General features: G+C 48.7%; 1 protein-coding gene across 10 annotated transcripts in view; it reads left to right on the plus strand.

Moving 5' to 3' along the window:
- Positions 1-17,444, plus strand: part of SLC22A23 (solute carrier family 22 member 23) — a 188,897-nt gene that overhangs the window by 130,240 nt on the left and 41,213 nt on the right. For 6 of the 10 annotated variants that reach the window (XM_055264615.2, XM_055264618.2, XM_063632990.1 and 3 more), the window contains one exon: positions 2,528-2,696. In XM_055264615.2, the coding sequence (XP_055120590.1) occupies positions 2,528-2,696 (169 nt within the window). Of the gene's footprint in view, positions 1-2,379; positions 2,434-2,527; positions 2,697-17,444 lie in introns of those variants that run through there. The other 4 variants (XM_055264621.2, XM_055264620.2, XM_063632991.1 and 1 more) reach the window with 3 other exon arrangements.

The following is a 17,444-nucleotide window of genomic DNA, read 5'->3' on the forward strand; positions in this document are numbered from 1 at the left end:
TCTGTGAGGCAAACCATGCTTACAGTTTCGGAGAAACACGGGGAGCCAGTGCTGCTCAAGGAGTTCTCTGAGGAGCTCATTACCATGCAGATGCTGATTCTCTAGGTCTGGGTGGGGCCTAAGATGCTGCATTTCTAACAAGCTCGCATGTGATACCGACACAGCAGGTTCACACACTACGCTTGAGGCAGCGAAGAGTTAGGGGCCACACCGACCACTTATTTATAGGAGAGGATTGAGACAACCTTTGGAAGAAAAACTATGACCGTTTAATAATTGTCATATTAACAGTCACACTAAGAGATGTGCCAGCCACGGCAACTCACTTGTACCAAGGGGAGACCGAAGCCAGACTGGCCCAGCAAGGGACCATTTTCCCTGCTCATCTGCAAACCTAGAACCTGGTCTGGGCAGTGGCCTCATGATCCCTTGTGTGACATCACATCAGTGTAGATTAGGATGTGGGGTTAGACATCCCAAAGGGGGACTCTGGTAAAAGAAGTGCAGTTGCAGATATTTTCATTGTATCATGTCACTAAAGAGAGGGATTGAAGAGAAAACTGGCAAGCAATATATGTCTGCTGTACCAGCAAACCATTGATAGGACGCCGTCATGCTGTTTCCATATTATCTCTTTGACTTCGTTTAAAGGTTACCTGGATGGCCAAGTGCCGAATTTCCTTATCTGATACTAGCCCATGCCGAGCTTCCAACACTGAATTTACTTACCGTGGCTAATGTAGATTTCTGGTTTCCATAGCAGCCAATTTACTGCTTGTGCTTAATAAATGAAAACAAGACCTACAACTGTTAGTCTTTTCTTAAAAGACCTATTTTTCTTTATTATTTGTAAGAGCAGAAATGCCAGATCTGGACCCTGCCAGGTAGTGATCTTTTAAGTGAACCTGACCTATGGTACCAAAAGGAACAGCATCGCAGCAAATGGCTGAGAGTGAGCCATTTAATCTTGTTTTCCTAATTAAATGGTAGAAACCTCTTTATAAGCAATAATCAGTGAAATCTGGTTTCTCTCTTGTTCACTGATAGCTATGATGATGATCTGTTTGCTTGTGGCTGAGCAGGAATGGAAATTCTGATGGCATTATTATTTTTTCCAGCAGATGAGCTGCTGTAGGAATTGGCTGGCATAGTGCCTTCTCCTTGTTAGGGCTGGTAATATCCTTGTAGCCAAGCATAATTCATCTGTTCTCTCTCTAGTCTGCTTCCCTTATTGCCTTCTGACCTCCTACCTCTGCTGTGGTCTCTGGACAGCCAGCAGATGAGCTGTCACAACTGATCCATGGAGCCCACCATCCGAACAGCCTCCAACACACAGGCATAAAAAGTGTTCTCTCTGAAGGGTCTGTCTTCCTCCTCCTTCCTCTTCTTCTTCTTCCCCCTCTTCCTCCTTCCTCTTCTTCTTCTTACCTTATGTTTAAAAGAGCAAGCAAGCAAGAAACCTTTAGAGAATACTGCATATTGCAGGAGAATCGCAAATAAATGTACATGCTTTGTAGGGAAAAATATATATATATAACCCAGTGGCTTTTTCTACTATAAATGTCTTTCATTATGGTGATTCATGTAGTAGGTCTGTATTAGTTGTCACTTGGGTGCCACAGTTTAAAGTGTTCTGATCATCTTTTTGACTCAAGGTCAAAGTAAAAGAATAGATTCTTGCAAATAAGAGGGGCCGTGGTCCCCCTCTACTTAGTGGGCATTTGTTGAAAATAGACACTGTTTTTGGTTTTGGAGCTACAAAGATGAATTAGACATGGGCCTTGCCCAGGGGGCGGTGTCCAATAGGGACAGAGAAAGGATGCGCGACTCACCCGTGTTGCAGTGGCCCACAGAACCCCCACGTGGAGAAGGGGCTTTCTGGTAGGGTCATTGCTATATGATCTGAGTCAGCCTTATTGTTGGTTTTTGTCTTGTTTGATAGACAGGCTGAGACTCAGCTCAGTCTCCGTCTCACAGTGTGAGTAGGTTGCCTGGAACTCGGAATGCTCAAGCAGCCCTGGAGTGAGAACCAGAAGAAGGGGTGGGTGGTGCATGTGGGTGGGAGTGAGTCTGTGGACATGCCTGGTGTCCTGTCTGGAGGTGGAGATGGCCCCTCATACAGCATCATGGACAGGAAGGAATGGCGACAGGGTGGGCACGAGGGGGGAACATGCTGGACAGCAAGCTCACTGACGTCTGGAGAGCAGAGGAAGTGGGAACAATGGGCGATCTGTCCCATAGGCAGCACCGTTTCCTGGTTTCTGAGCTAAGCTCCTCTGAATTATAGCATCCCTTTGTCATTGACTAGCCCTGTAGCCTTGAACAACCATCTCGCTTCCCTTCCCAGTTGGAGCCTCAATGCGCCCGTAAAACACTGGCACACCACATAGGACACTTGTGATGGGCAGCAGATGAAAACGGTTTCAGTCGTTGGTGGGTTGAGCAGTGCACTGGCCCAGGTGCACCCAGGACTCCTCGGGCTGTCGAGCTGAGCACTCATCTCTCTCTCATTGGTTCTGTGTTCTAGGAATAGAGCTGTGCCCCCCTGGAAAACGGTTCATGATTACGATGGTGGCGAGCTTCGTGGCCATGGCGGGCCAGTTCCTCATGCCCGGGCTAGCCGCCCTGTGCCGGGACTGGCAGGTGCTGCAGGCCCTCATCATCTGCCCCTTCCTGCTCATGCTGCTCTACTGGTCGTGAGTATCCTCTGCACAGCACCCTGGGCTGGTGCATCTGCACATGCTTCCTGAAGGCCTGGCCCCGGGCAGGACACACGATCCCCACACTTCCCACTAGTTGCAGCTTGTGGTTCTGTCTGAGAAGGTTTTCCTCTCTTTTAAAAAAATTTTATGGTTTAAATTTTCTGTCTTGGAAAAATGTTCAAATATACACAAAAGTAGACAGAAGAGTGGAATGAGCCCTTCACCCAGCTCCAAAAATCTGCAAATCCACACTGGCCAGCCTGGTTTCACACCTGCTTGCTACCCACCCCACGGGGTTATTCTGACATGAATTTTTATGAATGGATTTGCAGGGAGGTGGGGGTCTTGTGTTAGGAGGGGAGAATTTGGAGATACTAAAGAAGGGATGTAGAAAAGTCCCCCTATCTCTTCTAGGTGAGGGGTGGGCAACCTTCAGTCTGTGGGCCACATCAGGCCCACTGTCTGTTTTTGTAAATAAAGTTTTATTGGAACACAGCCATGCTCGTGTGTTTACATAGATATTACCTGTGGCTGCTTTCTGGCTATACACAGAGTTGAGTGGATGCAGCAGGATGGTATGGTATAAAGCTGAAAATATTTACTATCTGGTCCTTTACAAAAAATAGCTTGCCCACCCCTGCTCAATATCAGTCCGATATGCCTTTTTGAACTATGGGTAACCTTAAGTCTTTTGACTTGCTAGCTTCAGGGGGGAAAAAACACTAAACACACTGGTAAAGGGGGTTTGCCCTGGACAACTGGGTTTTTTAAAAAACTCTCCAGGGAATTAATGTTGAGTCAAGATTGAAAAACACTGCTCCATGGATAGAGAGATGTTGACCCTAAAAATGATACTTTTACCTTTTTATAAATGCTGTTTTTCTTCCTTTCCCTTCCTTCCCATCCCCCTCCATCCTGATACTCTCACCTTACCTATAAGTAGATTATGGATGTGACCCTGTATTGCTACTGTTTAGTCAACAATGAAAACCAAATTTCTGGCCGTGCAATCAGTCTTGTCCTTGCTTTAAGGGTTCACTGGAGCTGAGCTTCCTTTGCTCAGGTACCTGAGAGGGAAGAAAGCACCTACCTTTTGGCTTAGTGGTACTGCCCCCCGCCCCTGCCCTGGTAGTAGATGTACTGCAACGGCACAGGTGTGGTTTCCCCAAGAGCCTGGTTCTTGCTCCCTGTGTCATGAGGACCTGGGCAGCAGCAGGGAGCCAGCAATAGCAGATGGGAAAAGGCCACCTGCCAGAGAGGCCACTCAGCAGCCACCGCTACCTGAACTGAGCTCCTCTGCTGGGACCGCCTCCAGCTCTTGTCCCAGAGTTGGATGTCCAACCCCCTCCCACGGCACAGCCGTGTTCCAGGACAGCCCCTGTGCCCCAGCAGGGCCTTAAGGAGCAGATAAGGAGCAATAGTTTCCCTGGAGAAGGATGGAGTGGGCAGCTGTCTTCCTTCTATCTCCTAAGGAAGCCTTTCTGCCCCCTCCCTCGTGGCAGCCTTCGCTGGGCTTAGCTGTTTCAGAATTCAAGGGTGCTGATTTATCTAACAAATGCTTCTCTGTGCTTCCCACTGTACCGGGCACAGATGGCAAGCTCTTTGCGATAGTAAATGGCTCCACCCTCCTATCTCAGCAGCCCATCCTATAGAGGACAGAACTGCGGTCCCCTGACCCCCGCTGGCTCATGTCAGAGCCTGGACCTGAAGCGGCTGACTCTTGCCACACTTGGCTGCTGTCTTCCCCTGCCTGGCCCCTATTCCTTGTTTGCTCTTTAGAGATACGGTACTCCAAAGCACCAAGTAGGCTGCCGGGCACCCTCGTGCATGCAATAAATACTTGCTCATTAAAGGAAAACAAGCGACTTTCAATATTTTGCCACCAAAAGCTGGTCATGCTGGCTGGTGCTACAGCTCACCCCCTCTCCCCAGCAGGCCCCTGTCTTCCCTCAGTTTCCATCCCACGTCCGCACCCCGGCAGATTCTCTCTGCCACTTCCTCTGCTGCTGGCCTGCACCAGTGTTCTCTCCTAGGCTAGGAGAACAGGGCACAGCCTCTTGGCGACTCATACTCCTGAGAGGAGAGGTCACACAGGGTTGTTTCCCTCACCCCAGGCTCTGCTCCCACCTGTCCCAGGCAGGAGGACACCTGACAAGGGAGAAGTGGCAGAGAAGGTCTTTCCAGAGCAGCTTCAGTTATGCAGGGCTGACCCATGTGAGAAGGGCCGGGTTTTAGTTTTTGTTTTAATTTTAGAAACAGATTGAGGTTTAGTGATAGGCAAGGTAAGGCATTCATTTATTTAAATATATTCTAAAACCTCAGAAAAATTCTTTGAAATACACAGTTTTAAAAACAAATTATATAGCTTTTGAATAGACATCCAGGGGACTTGGAGAAGTAAACGTGTGTGCATGTGTGTGCGTGTGTGTGTGTGCGTGTATGTGTACGTGTGTGCATGAGGATGGTGGTCCCAAGGTGCTCTGCCTCCCGCTGACAGCTCCAGCTCTGCAGTCTGGGTAGAGCTGGCCCAGTGACTGGCTGTGCTGCCTCCAGCCTGCCTCACACCTCTCTGAGCCCGCATTTTCTCATGTCTGTAAAAACTGAGTCATAATAGTTCTTATTTCATGGGTTGTTTTGAAGACTGAAATAATACACGGAAAAGATATGCATGGAGGGGCAGTCTGAAGGAGGCTCGGACATGGAGCCTGGACCTCTGCCACTTAGTAGCTGTGTGACCCTGAGCAAGTCGCTTAATCTCTCTGTGCCTCAGGTTCACCAGCTCTGAGTCATCGTGGTCAATAATGGGGTTGGGAGGAATCAGTGAATTAATGTATGAGACATTTAGAACGGTGCCTGTCACTTAGTGCCATATGTATATTAACTGCCATGGTAATCATAATTATTTTCATATTTATATTACTATTAAGGTGCTTAGTACATGTATGCTCTATAAATACTCATAAATAGTAAATATTAGTCACTGCTATTATTATTATTGCATCCTCTTAATATATATATATGGGAGTCTGGGTGTAATGGGGGCAGGTTAAAAAATTGGTGGTGAGAAATGTAAACCACCTTTGCCTACCAGCCTTGAAAGCCTCCACTAGAATTACTGGCTTTAAAGGCCAATAACTGCCTACCCTTTTTTATCGTCTTCCTCCCATCTGCTACAGTGGGCTCTGTTGTTTGACAGGATTTGAAGTGGCCCGCTGGGGAGAGGGGGTGAGCTGTAGCACCAGCCAGCATGACCAGCTGTTGGTAGCAAAATATTGAAAGTTGCTTGCTTTCCTTTAATGAGCAAGTATTTATTGCATGCACCAGGGTGCCCAGCAGCGTACTTGGTGCTTTGGAGTGCTGTATCTCTGAAGAGCAGACGGGGGAGCACATACATTAACAAGGACTGGAAACGAAGCTGCACGAGGCACAGTCCCCAAGGGGCGGCTTCTTGGGGTAGGGGCAGTAAAGACAAACGTGTGGGGACTGGCCAGAGGGGATCTTCTGGTTGAGATGGTAGACTGAACAGACAGGGACCCCTCCACACACACATATACATGCTGGATAAAATACAGCAATTTTTAGAAGTACGACGCTGAGCTCCAGTGCAAGAAAGGGAAGTTCCCAAGGGTCAAACCAAGGAGGGAATCCCAGCAGGAGCAGACACAGAGGCAGCTCCCAGGGCATCTGAACCAGAGAGAAGCATGAGGAGCCTGAGTTTCAACACCTGCCCGGGGGCTAGAGCTGAGCTCCCAGGCCTCTGATGCCGTTAGAACTGAGCTCCTTCAGTCAAGCCAGGAGTCAAAACTGTCAATGGCCACAGGACTGGGAGATCTTTGCCTGCCACAGGGACTCAGCCCAGAGCTGGCGGACTACCTTGGACCATGGGCAGAAAAAGGTTCACCCCGAAGAAATTGAAGCCTTGAAGTCTGCACCACACAGGGCTGTGTGTTCCAAATCCCAGCTGCTCCCTGAGGCTGAGATATCAGTGTAAGAACCAGTGAAGCTCATTGGACCCCTCAGGGTCCAAAACACAGCCTCCCACAGAGGCATCCAGGACTCACACGGAAGAAAATTCCCTTTAAAGATGAGCTCACAGGCAAAGATCACAGATCCACGGGGAATCCACTATGAGGCCCAAACCTATAGATTGGGGAGTGTGCATCTCAGGAACTGTAGAAAATAGAGGAATCTGAACGGGCAGTGAAGGGAGCTGGTATTTGTTAAGCAGCCACACTGCTTTATGCTGATGCTGTCGCCGGTGCCAGGTACTCTAGATACATCTCCAGAGCAAGCCCCCGATCGCCTGAAAAGCACATTGCGGGGCGGAGGCGGGTGGGAGCCTGAAGAACCCACACACACGTGAGGAACATGCTTTTACCAAGTAGGGTGGTCAGGAGAGACCCCTCTGAGGGGCTGATGTTCATGCTGAGGCCTAAATGTTCAGAAAGAGGAAGTCACACAAACTTCTGGGTGGAAAAGTGTTCTGGGCAAAGGGGAAAAGCCAAGGCAAAAGCTGGCTTCCGCTCGGCTTCTCCTGGAACCGGGAGAGGAAGGCCAGCATGGCTGGAGCATGGGGGACAAGAGGGGACAGAAGGTGACTTGGAAAGGCAGGTGGGGTCAGACCCTGTGGGGCCTGAGGAGCACGGGCTTATTCTACAAAGACATGAAGATGCACTGGAGGGTCTTGAGCAGGGGAATCCTATGTCCCGGATTGGGCTCTGTGAGGACCCATCTGTCTGCTTTGTGGAGAAGGCATAGAGCCGGGCGAGGGCCAGGACAGAGACAGCGCACACACTGGGCTGTGTGACATCCTGGTGTCTGTACTGGGGAAGGCTGGGTGTCACCTGCAGAGGGCTGATTCAAGAGATGCTTTGAGAGTGGCCCTGGTGAGACTTGCTGAGGGATCTGAGGTGACTCTCAAAGGTGAGAGACGAGGCAGTGGTGGCAGCTGGCTGTTTCCTGAGATGGGGAGGCCGGAGCTTTAAGAAACATGCAAGCTCAGGAGGGCTGGAGGCTGACGTCCTGTCCTGCCATCCTACTGTGGAGGGTGACAGGATGAGGTGACCAGGAGACTTGACTGAGGCCGAAGCCTGTGTTAAGATGTGGGTTTTATTATCATCCAGGTAAAGTGAGTGTCGGCAGGCCAGGAGACAATGGCCATTGAAAGATCATTTATTACTCGCAGTTCCCAAGAGGAGGGGGTACGTGGGGCCACACAGGGCCTCCCGGGAAGCACCAGGGTGGGCCAGGAGGCAGACGGGGAGGCGAAAACGTGGGCAGGAGCCTTTATTGTGGTTTCTGCAGGAGGAGCCGTTGAGGCAGGGTGTGCGGGATGAGTTTCGGTAGTTTGATCATTTCTGCAGCGCGTGGGCTTAGGGCTGTCCCTAGGTGTCTGGAAGCTGGCCCCGGGGTGACTGGGGCAGGTGGATGGTGGCCCATGTGTGAGAGCCCAACACAGGAAGTGGTTGGGGTATCAGCTCTGGATGGGTTGGTTTGTGTGTGAAAAGTACACTTGCGGGTGAATCTCTTACTCTGTCTAGGAATTAGCGAACCCTGGGAGGAGCAGCCTCTCTAGAATCAGCAAGGCTCTCGATGTTAAAACACTAGGAAATACAGAAAATACAAAGCCTTGATTAATATGCAGCAGCCGCAGGGTTGCAGAGTTCTGGAATGAAGTGACCCCCATGGTGGAGACGCTGGCCAGGAAAAGGTGGCAGCAGCGGCAGCAGCGTGTTGCACCCAGAGACTGGACAGGGACCTGGTGGGGGGTGCAGTGAGCACAGGAGTCTCTGGTGACACCGGGAAGATGGGACGCATGAATGATTTATGCTCCAGCAAGTGGAGCCAAGATAGGCGAGCGATGTCATTGCATGAGCTGCCTGGGGATGCTTATAATATGTTGAGCCTTCTGGGCCATGGCAGGATCAGCCAGGCTTTAGGTGAAGGAAGAGCTGCAGCAGCTGGTGGCCAGAGAATGGGAGGGTGTGCTCACTTGGTATTCTCATGTGGTTTGCAGAGTCAAACTTGAGCACTTAGTTGTGAAGGAGGAGCGCAGAAGAAAGAGCACTTGTGAGTACTTTTCACATGAAAGTAAGCCCTGTCAAAGCGCTGGGTAATTGCTCTGATGGACGCAGATGCCTGAAGAGAAATGAATCTTCAGTCATTTTGCTCAGGCATTTATTGTCACTCAGTAAAGAGCAGCAGGGATTTAGCGCTCATCTAGAAGGAAGTCATACCAACGGATCCTTCTTCCAGAATAAACCTGAAATCCTTTCGGGGGCACAGCCAACAACGAGGGGTTGGGGGGGAAGATGCAAGATCCAAACCGCAAGAAGAAGGGAGTATCTAGGAGCATCTAGGAGGAATTCTGCTTAGATGCGCTGGGAAGATAGGTGGCAGGAGGTGCCAGAATGGAAGAGGGAGCTGAGTGCAAGAGCTGCTGCTCTGAAATTGTACACACGGCGGAAAGGTGCCCCTTCCAGGTGGCCATAGCCTGCACTGGGCGCATGGCTTAATGACAGAGCTTCTTCTTCAGCTGGGAGTCCTTGTGCAAGACACAGCCTGGTCTTGTGTTTGGAGGTCCAGGTCTGCGTTACGTTAGAACATCCTAGAAAATCACAGCGTGGAAGATCAGGAAGGTAATATGTGGGACAGGGTGACATCAGATTTCCTGCGCAGGAATTCACTATTGAGGAATGACAAGGGAGGGAGGAGGCTGTTGGAGAGACTGCCCGTGTGGTGTTTATCTAAAGTGGTTTGGAAGAAGTCGCAGGGAGTAAGGACTTCTGGAGATAATGGAGATGTGAGTGCCACTCTCCCAAAACATTGGTGCATGCCATCACCATTCCTCATCAGGTAAATTAAGGGTACTGAGTACACATGATCATTTATAACACAAAATTTGCAGCTGGGCATGGTGGCTCATGCCTGTACCCAACACGTTGGGAGACTGAGGCAGGAAGATCACTTGAGCACAGCAGTTCGAGACAAGCCTGGGCAACAAAGGGAGACCCCATCTCTACCAAAAATTTAAACAATTAGCCACACATGGGAGCATGCGCTTATATTCCAGCTACTCAGGAGGCTGGGGTGAGAGCATCACTTGAGCTCAGGAGTTCAAGGCTGCAGTGAACTATAATTGCACCACCTCATGGCAGCCTGGGTGACAGAGCAAGACCCTATCTCAAAAATAATGTGCTTGTCTGCTCTAAGAGTAGGGGCAGAATTTTGGTGCTAATTCAACAAGCTCCGCAGTGAGGGCTCTCAGCCCAACATGTGAGTGCTCAAATGTTTTCTAGGGGTGGAGGTGTCATCGTAAGCAAGGCAGACAGTCCTGCCCTCATGGAACAGTGGGGCAAAGAAAGAAAACATTGCACTTGGACATCTTATGCCTCCCTCGTGGCAGACACATGGACTGTGACATTTGCTGATTGTGTCTTCACATCTTAGAAATATGCTCTTCTTCAAATCAGCTGCACGCTTCTTACGTGTGAAAATGTATTAACCATAGTACTCTCGAATTCCTTAGCTCTTCCTGGATCCAAGGAACCAGAGGTTGGTGGATTTATTCCTATTTGTAGGTGGGGAAACCAAGAAATGAAAAAAGCTTCACCAAATCACTCATAAATGTGGGAAAAGCATTCAGAACTGGTTTTCAGATGTCAGTGGTTCTCAAAGTGCAGTCCGTGGGCCAGCAGCATCAGCATCAGTTGGGAACTTGCTGGAAATACAGATCTCAGGCCCAGCCGCCGCCCCAGGCCTGCTGAATAAAAACGCCTGCGGTGGGCCTGGCAGCCTGTGTTTTAAGAAGGGCTCTGGAGACGCTGCTGAGCCCTGCTGTTTGAGAATCACACAGAGGACCTAACATATTTTGAAAAAGGATGATAAGAAGTCGCAAAAGAAGATCCTGTGAGTCAGCTGCATGGAACACACACTTTTCTTTTTTTTTTTTTTTTTGACGGAGTCTCACTCTGTCGCCCAGGCTGGAGTACAGTGGCGTGACCTCAGTTCACTGCAAGCTCTGCCTCCTGGATTCACGCCATTCTCCTGCCTCAGCCCCCCAAGTAGCTGGGACTACAGGTGCCCACCACCATGCCTGGCTAATTTTTTTGTATTTTTAGGAGAGATGGGGTTTCACCATGTTAGCCAGGATGGTCTGGATCTCTGACCTAGTGATCTGCCCGTCTCGGCCTCCCAAAGTGCTGGGATTACATGCATGAGCCACCGCGCCCAGCCGAACACACACTTTTCTTACATGAAAGAGGGTTCGAGATTGTGTAGTGAAATGAAACAGATGCCATCCTCGAAGGGCCTGTGAGATCTGATGGTCCTGTCCAGTTCCACAATCGGAACAGACAGCTTGACGGTCTCAGATTGCAGAAGTCATCAGTATTCCTGGAAGTGATGAAAGCAAGTAAAACAAACTTGGTCCTGGCTCTACGCATTTCCTCTGCACTGTGGGGACACGCACGCATTTGTGGAGTCTTCAGTCACGGCAGTGTTCCAGGTTCATGAGAAGAGAAGGCTTCCCCAGCCTGCTCCCCCGACCTCCCTGCAGGCACAGATGGGGCATCTTGCTGGCAAAGTGCTTTCCACACCCAAATCCATCCCTCCAACCCTGCGGGAAGAGAGTGTGTGCAGTTTTTTTGCACTTTCCCCCAAGACTTTTAATCAGGTGCACACCTAGTAGAAAAATATTCTCACCTCCAGCCCACCTAATGTGTGTGTTTTGCATGAAATGCCTGGAGATAGAAACACAAAGGGCCGAATGTGTGAAGCTGGTGAATTAGAGGAGAGAGCTGCTGGCAATCAGCGTGATCATCAGAAGCATCTGGGAAAGCAATAAGAAGAAGCAATATGAGAAATAATGAGGAAATCAGAGAAGGATCACGCTGCACTGCATAACATTGGAGGGTAAGGAACAGAACCGGTTGAGGAGGTAAACCCTAGCGCGGAGGACGTGAGAGTGTGCTGCTGTACAGGACACTGGCTGGGAGAAGACACTCCAGACGCTGGCCGTGCAGAAACCCTTGGAAAAAAACGGACATGCTACAAGGAGTTTTAATTTTTTTCAATTTCAAGAAGAAAGCTATTATAAAACATTTAAATGGCCTCAGGTTAAATAAATGCCTCATGAAAAAAAAATTCCAATATGTAAATAGCCCTAATTTTTTGGCTCTTTTAAATATCATTAAAAATATTTTGGTCAGAGTAATACTGATTTTTAGCATCTCTTTAGGGTTTGTTTCTTAGACCCTGCTAAGCATTTTACATAACTTCTTAAATCTTCCTGAAGACCCTCTGAGGTAGATACCAGGATGGCCTCCAGTGCAGATGAGGAAACTGAGGCACAGAGAGATGCAGTGTTGCTGAGGCCCCATGGCTAGTAAGTGGGGCTGGGGTCTGAATTCCAGCAGGTGGACTCCAGAGCCACAGGGACCACCACCTGCTGCTCAGCCCAGTCACACACGCTGAGCTGGGGTTCTGTGGCCCAGGGACCCGGAATGCTGGGCAAGCAGAGGGCCCTGGGCTGCTGAGAGCAGCATTTACTTGGCAGAGCTACACTTCTGTCCTGGGAGGAATCCTCCATGTCCTCTTTTTTATGTAAGTACATTGTTTAACATTGACAAAAACATTTCTTAAAACTATTGGGGTATCAGTACCTGCCCTGATAAGGGCTCAATAAAAATGGGTTAAGCTGATCAATTAATTTTGCTTCTTGTTATCGTTGAAGTGACTTTTAAAAGACCATTTAAGAATTTTTTTTGAGACAGAGTTCTGTTCTTGTTGCCCAGGCTGGAGTGCAATGGCACAATCTCGACTCATTACAACCTCTGCCTCTTGGGTTCAAGCGATTCTCCTGCCTCAGCCTCCCGCGTAGCTGGGATTACAGGCATGCGCCACCATGCCCAGCTAATTTTGTGGAGACAGAGTTTTTCAGCAGAGACAGGTTTTCTCCATGTTTGTCAGGCTGGTCTCGAACTCCCAGCTTCAGGTGATCTGCCCACCTTGGCCTCCCAAAATGCTGGGATTACAGGCGTGAGCCGCCGTGCCCGGCCAAGAATTTTTATACACACATAATCCAGCAGGTATCAGCCTTTTTTTCTTGCCCAAACACACTTGACAGACACAACAACTTCCTCTATTAAAAACAGTTTTATTTCAAAAGGGGGGCAAAATTCTGCATTATACAAGGAGACTCTATTACAGATAAAATAAGTGCTGTGGGTTCCCTACATGAGAGGGAACTGAATTCAGTTACAGCAACAGTTAAGCATGCAGGAAAATGCTTTCCTCAGAGGAAAGTGGAAGAGGTGAGCCATGAAAACCATGCAGTCTCTGGGAGCTTGAATCAATAGGCAATAATTATTTTTACAAGTTATCCAATAATTAATTTGAGAGATCAATAGGAAACATAAAAAAAATTTTCTTGGTCAAATCTTTTTTGCCTGCAAACTATCCAGATGGGAGAAAGATTAGGGAATACGGACAAAAGGCAGATGTGGAAATAAAATGGTAACCCATACTTCAATCATAAAAATGGAGCAATTAAAAGTGAGATTGAAATGCTTTCTGTAAGTGGGTATTTTGGGATTTGCTGATGGCATTGAATTTTAGGGAGCCCTCAGGCAACACTCCACAGAGATTGTGTAAGACAGTAGGAACCCCTGCGTCAACATAAATGCCTGCAAGTAGAAGCGGAGAGACTCCTGCGAGGGGGAAGTGAGCACTGAGCCTCTGCTCTGGAGAGGTGCCAGCCTTCGTCCTTCCTGTCCTCATGCTAAGATGTGCCCCAAGAGTCCATCTCACCACGCTGCTCCCACTGGGAAGCTGGGGTTGCTCCAGGCCAGTTTGAGATGCACTGCAGCTTTGAAACAGGCAGAACGCTGGCAGCATGCATCTGTGTGTGCATGTGTGCACATGTACAGATGTGCACGTGTGTGCACTTTGTGGGGTGGTGGGGCTGGGCTGTTGGCAACTGACAGAGACCAAGTGAGTGGGCCTCTGGTGACAGGTGTCTGGGGTCAGTTGCTAGGGTGTTGCCATTGTTGGCGTCTGGCAAACGTCCACATGGTGGCTGGAATGAGGACAAGGGGACCCAGCCACCCATTTGCTTGGCCCTAGGGACTCTGGCAGACCACATGGCCAGTACTAAAGAGTGGCAGTCCTGAGTGCGATCGGGACAGCCTCACTTGGCCATCAGAATTGGCTAAGGTGGTGTGACTCGTTTCACTAGGAGGTGAGGCCGCTAACACAGAGGTGTCGATCAAATTCTGCTTAGGAGCAGAAGCAACAGAGTGCCTTTATTCCTCTGCCCACCTACCTCCTCACATTGTTTTACAACATCAGACTTTTTAAAAATCATCTGCCAAATTAATCCCCTACCACATTATATTTTGAAGGCTCCGTGTGCCTTATATTTTCTGCAGCCTGACAATTGCTCGTACAGATAAATGAGTGAAAGGTGCAGACGGAGGGAGAAGGTTAACCCAGCCACATGGAAGGTTATAGATTGTAGGTGAACCTGCAACTGGACTCCAAGTATTCATCTGCTTATAATATGAATTAAGGGATGTTTTAAATGTATGCTAATTGTTATACATTCAGAGTTGGTTAATCATGAAAAGTCCGACTCCAAAGGTGTTTTAGGCACTGACTTCATCTGGTCTGGCAAAAACCTAAAGCAGCGTTAAGTGTGTTGTCAGGAGCAGCATCTTCTTCACCTTCCAGAAGGAGGCAACAGTGAGCATTAGCCCTAAGTCTAGCTGGAGAGTGTTGAAGCCAGGCAAGACCTTGGTGCTGTTCCACACCCCGGTCTACAGATGTAGGGAAACTGAGGCCCGAGGGAATAAGGTGACTTGCCCAGGGCTACAAAATTGGCACAAACCCAGGGCTCCCAAGAGAGTTCCACCATAATTTTTCTAGGGCAGAATTTTGGAGCCTCAGTGTATATCACTTTGAAAGACAAATGAGACGCAAGGTTCTGAGCTTTTGTAACAGATATTAGCAGCATAGTCATTTAAACTATGAATGCGCTTTTTCTTTCGAGAGATTTTCAAGCAATTCATTTGCCTTACGAAAACCTTGGGGTCTAACCATCCTCAGAGCCAATCTTTATTCGATTTCTTGATACTCATCCCCTCTCTCTAAAGTCTGAAGTTTAATGAAAGCCACCTTATTGTTTTAATACCAAACAGGACTAACGTTTAAAAAATCCAAGTGGAAGATTATGTACAGAATCCAAGCTTATATTTTTTGCAAAAGTTTTGAGCCAGAAACTAAAGATACTCCCAAAACTGGTGCTTAATTCAACTTTAGCCTTTAATTTATTATTTTTTTAGAATCTCTTCAGAATCTCATAATACTCTGATACGTGGCAACACCCCAAAGCATCAGCGGCTAGAATCACCCCTTTAGATCAGAAGCACCCTCACTGCAGCCTACAGCCCTTCTCACATCACATTCAGGGAAACCTTATCTCCACGATGCCATTTGAGATTCTCCTCTCTCCCCCAGTCCCTGCTGTGTCCCCCACTCTGTGATGGGAAGGCCTGTTTGATAGAAGCTCCTCCTTTATTGGGCATTTATTAATTTACACGGTTTTGCCCCAACTAGACAGTGAGCTCCTTGGGGCCCAGACACTGTGTGTGTTTCATCTCCAGGCCAGCCCGTCCACAGCAGGTGGATGGTGCCCAGTGCATGTTTAGCCCATGAATGGCATCACGTGGAACCACAGACAGGAAGGCACACCTGTTTGCACAGGTATCGCCCTACAACTAAATATTTCAAAAAACAAATAAAGGAATGACTTGAGGGTAAAATTAATAAGCATGGGCAGTGCATCTTATTCCCTTCCTGTATTTTCTTTATGAGTAAATGTGCTAGTACAGTACGTTAAAGAGGGTAGACGTGCGTCTCATACAGTTGCCAAGCTGGCATTTCATCAGAGCAGGTGTTAAGTGAATTGGCAAGAAGGCAGCCAACATAGTATACTTGTCTACGTCAGAGTCTCCAACTGGATAGGGGAATAATTTATTTTATTTTTAGATGTCAAGGAAAAATGATCAACCTCATAGGGTTTCACAGTATTGAGTTTTAATTACAGATTCTACTGAGCAATTGGTCAGGTTACAGGGACTAAGGTGTAAAACAGATCCATGAAATGTCAATCAGATGGGCCTGAGACTTAGCCAAATCTCCACTCCAGAAAAGAGGACAGAGATGGGAATATGGACCACAAGCAACACACCACTGTTAAATCATCAATTACCCTGCGATGCATCAGGTGTCAAGAGGAGAGACATGGTGCTCCCACTTGAACTTCGTGCTGACACTCAGCTTTGAGGAGTGACGATGTGATGGTATTGAGAAAACACGGAGAAATTTTCCTGCCTTGATACAGTAACATTGTGTACATGATACCACTGGGGAAAAGTTCCACATAAATCTCTAAGAACCAGCTCTTCCGCGTAGCTAATTTGGGTGGGACTCTTTGTAGAATACCTTTTTCCTGCTGTAGAAGCAATACTGCAATCATGGTGTGATGTAGGAAAACTCCACTGGTCTAGGGGCCTTAAGCCCCAGGTTCCAGGCCTGCCTCTGCCATTCATGAAGCCCCAGGCAGGGTATTAGCATGGCCAGGCCTAGGTCACCTGCCATGCAGTGAGGGGCTGGGTTAAGTGCAACCTGGAGATGCCCTTCTGACTGTAGTTCCGTTTTGTAACGTTGCCTGTCCCTGGTGAGCGATTGGAGAGCCATCCCTGTGGCAGTGGGTACTTCTGTGTGACCGTGGTGTAATCCTTCAGAAGCATCTGTGTGTGAAGCTCCTGTACCACCAAGGAGGCTGGAACGCCTGTGTGCAGCTGGCCCGCTGCCTCCTGCCACCTGCTCGTCAGCCCACAGTCCTTATTACGGTCGGGTGCCACCCTGCTCCGAGGCCTCTGCCCAGCGTTAGTGGCCTGGGGCTTTCTCAGCTAGGATCCAGTTGTCTGAGTGAAGACCCTGGGCGCGCCTCTGTGAAGCAAGTCTGTGTTTTCAGTGAGTGGACTGAGTTACCTCTGCATTCACGCAGAGACCCCTTTTACTTAATTTTGAATTCTTGGCTCTTTTCATGTTTATTTTCATTTTGAGACAGGGTCTCACTCTGTTGCCCAGGCTGGAGTGCAGTGGCATGACCTTGGTCCACTGCAAGCCTCCTGGCTTCAGGCGATTCTCCTGTCTCAGCCTCCTGAGTAGCTGGGATTATAGGCGGCCGCCACCACGCCTGGCTAATTTTTGCATTTTTAGTAGAGATAGGGTTTCACCATGTTGGACAGGCTGGTCTCAAACTCCTGACCTCAAGTGATCCACCCGCCTCGGCCTCCCAAAGCGCCCAGCCCTTGGCTCTTTTTAGATTAATTGAAGCCATGGGGTAAGGGACCTGCTGATCCACACTGTGGGTTGTTGGGGGTTTTTTGTTTGTTTGTTTGTTTTTTGAGACAGAGTCTCGCTCTGTTGCCCAGGCTGGAGTGCAATGGCACGATCTCGGCTCACTGCAACCTCCGCCTCGTAGGTTCAAGTGATTCTCCTGCCTTAGCCTCCTGAGTAGCTAGGATTACAGGCCCACGCCACCATGCTTGGCTAATTTTTGTATTTTTATTAGAGACGGGGTTTCACCATGTTGGTCAGGCTGGTCTCGAACTCCTTACCTCATGATCCACCCGCCTCGACCTCCCAAAGTACTGGGATTACAGACGTGAGCCA

This window comes from Symphalangus syndactylus, chromosome 23, assembly GCF_028878055.3.
Source record: "Symphalangus syndactylus isolate Jambi chromosome 23, NHGRI_mSymSyn1-v2.1_pri, whole genome shotgun sequence".
In the NCBI taxonomy this organism is placed as follows: Eukaryota; Metazoa; Chordata; class Mammalia; order Primates; family Hylobatidae; genus Symphalangus; species Symphalangus syndactylus.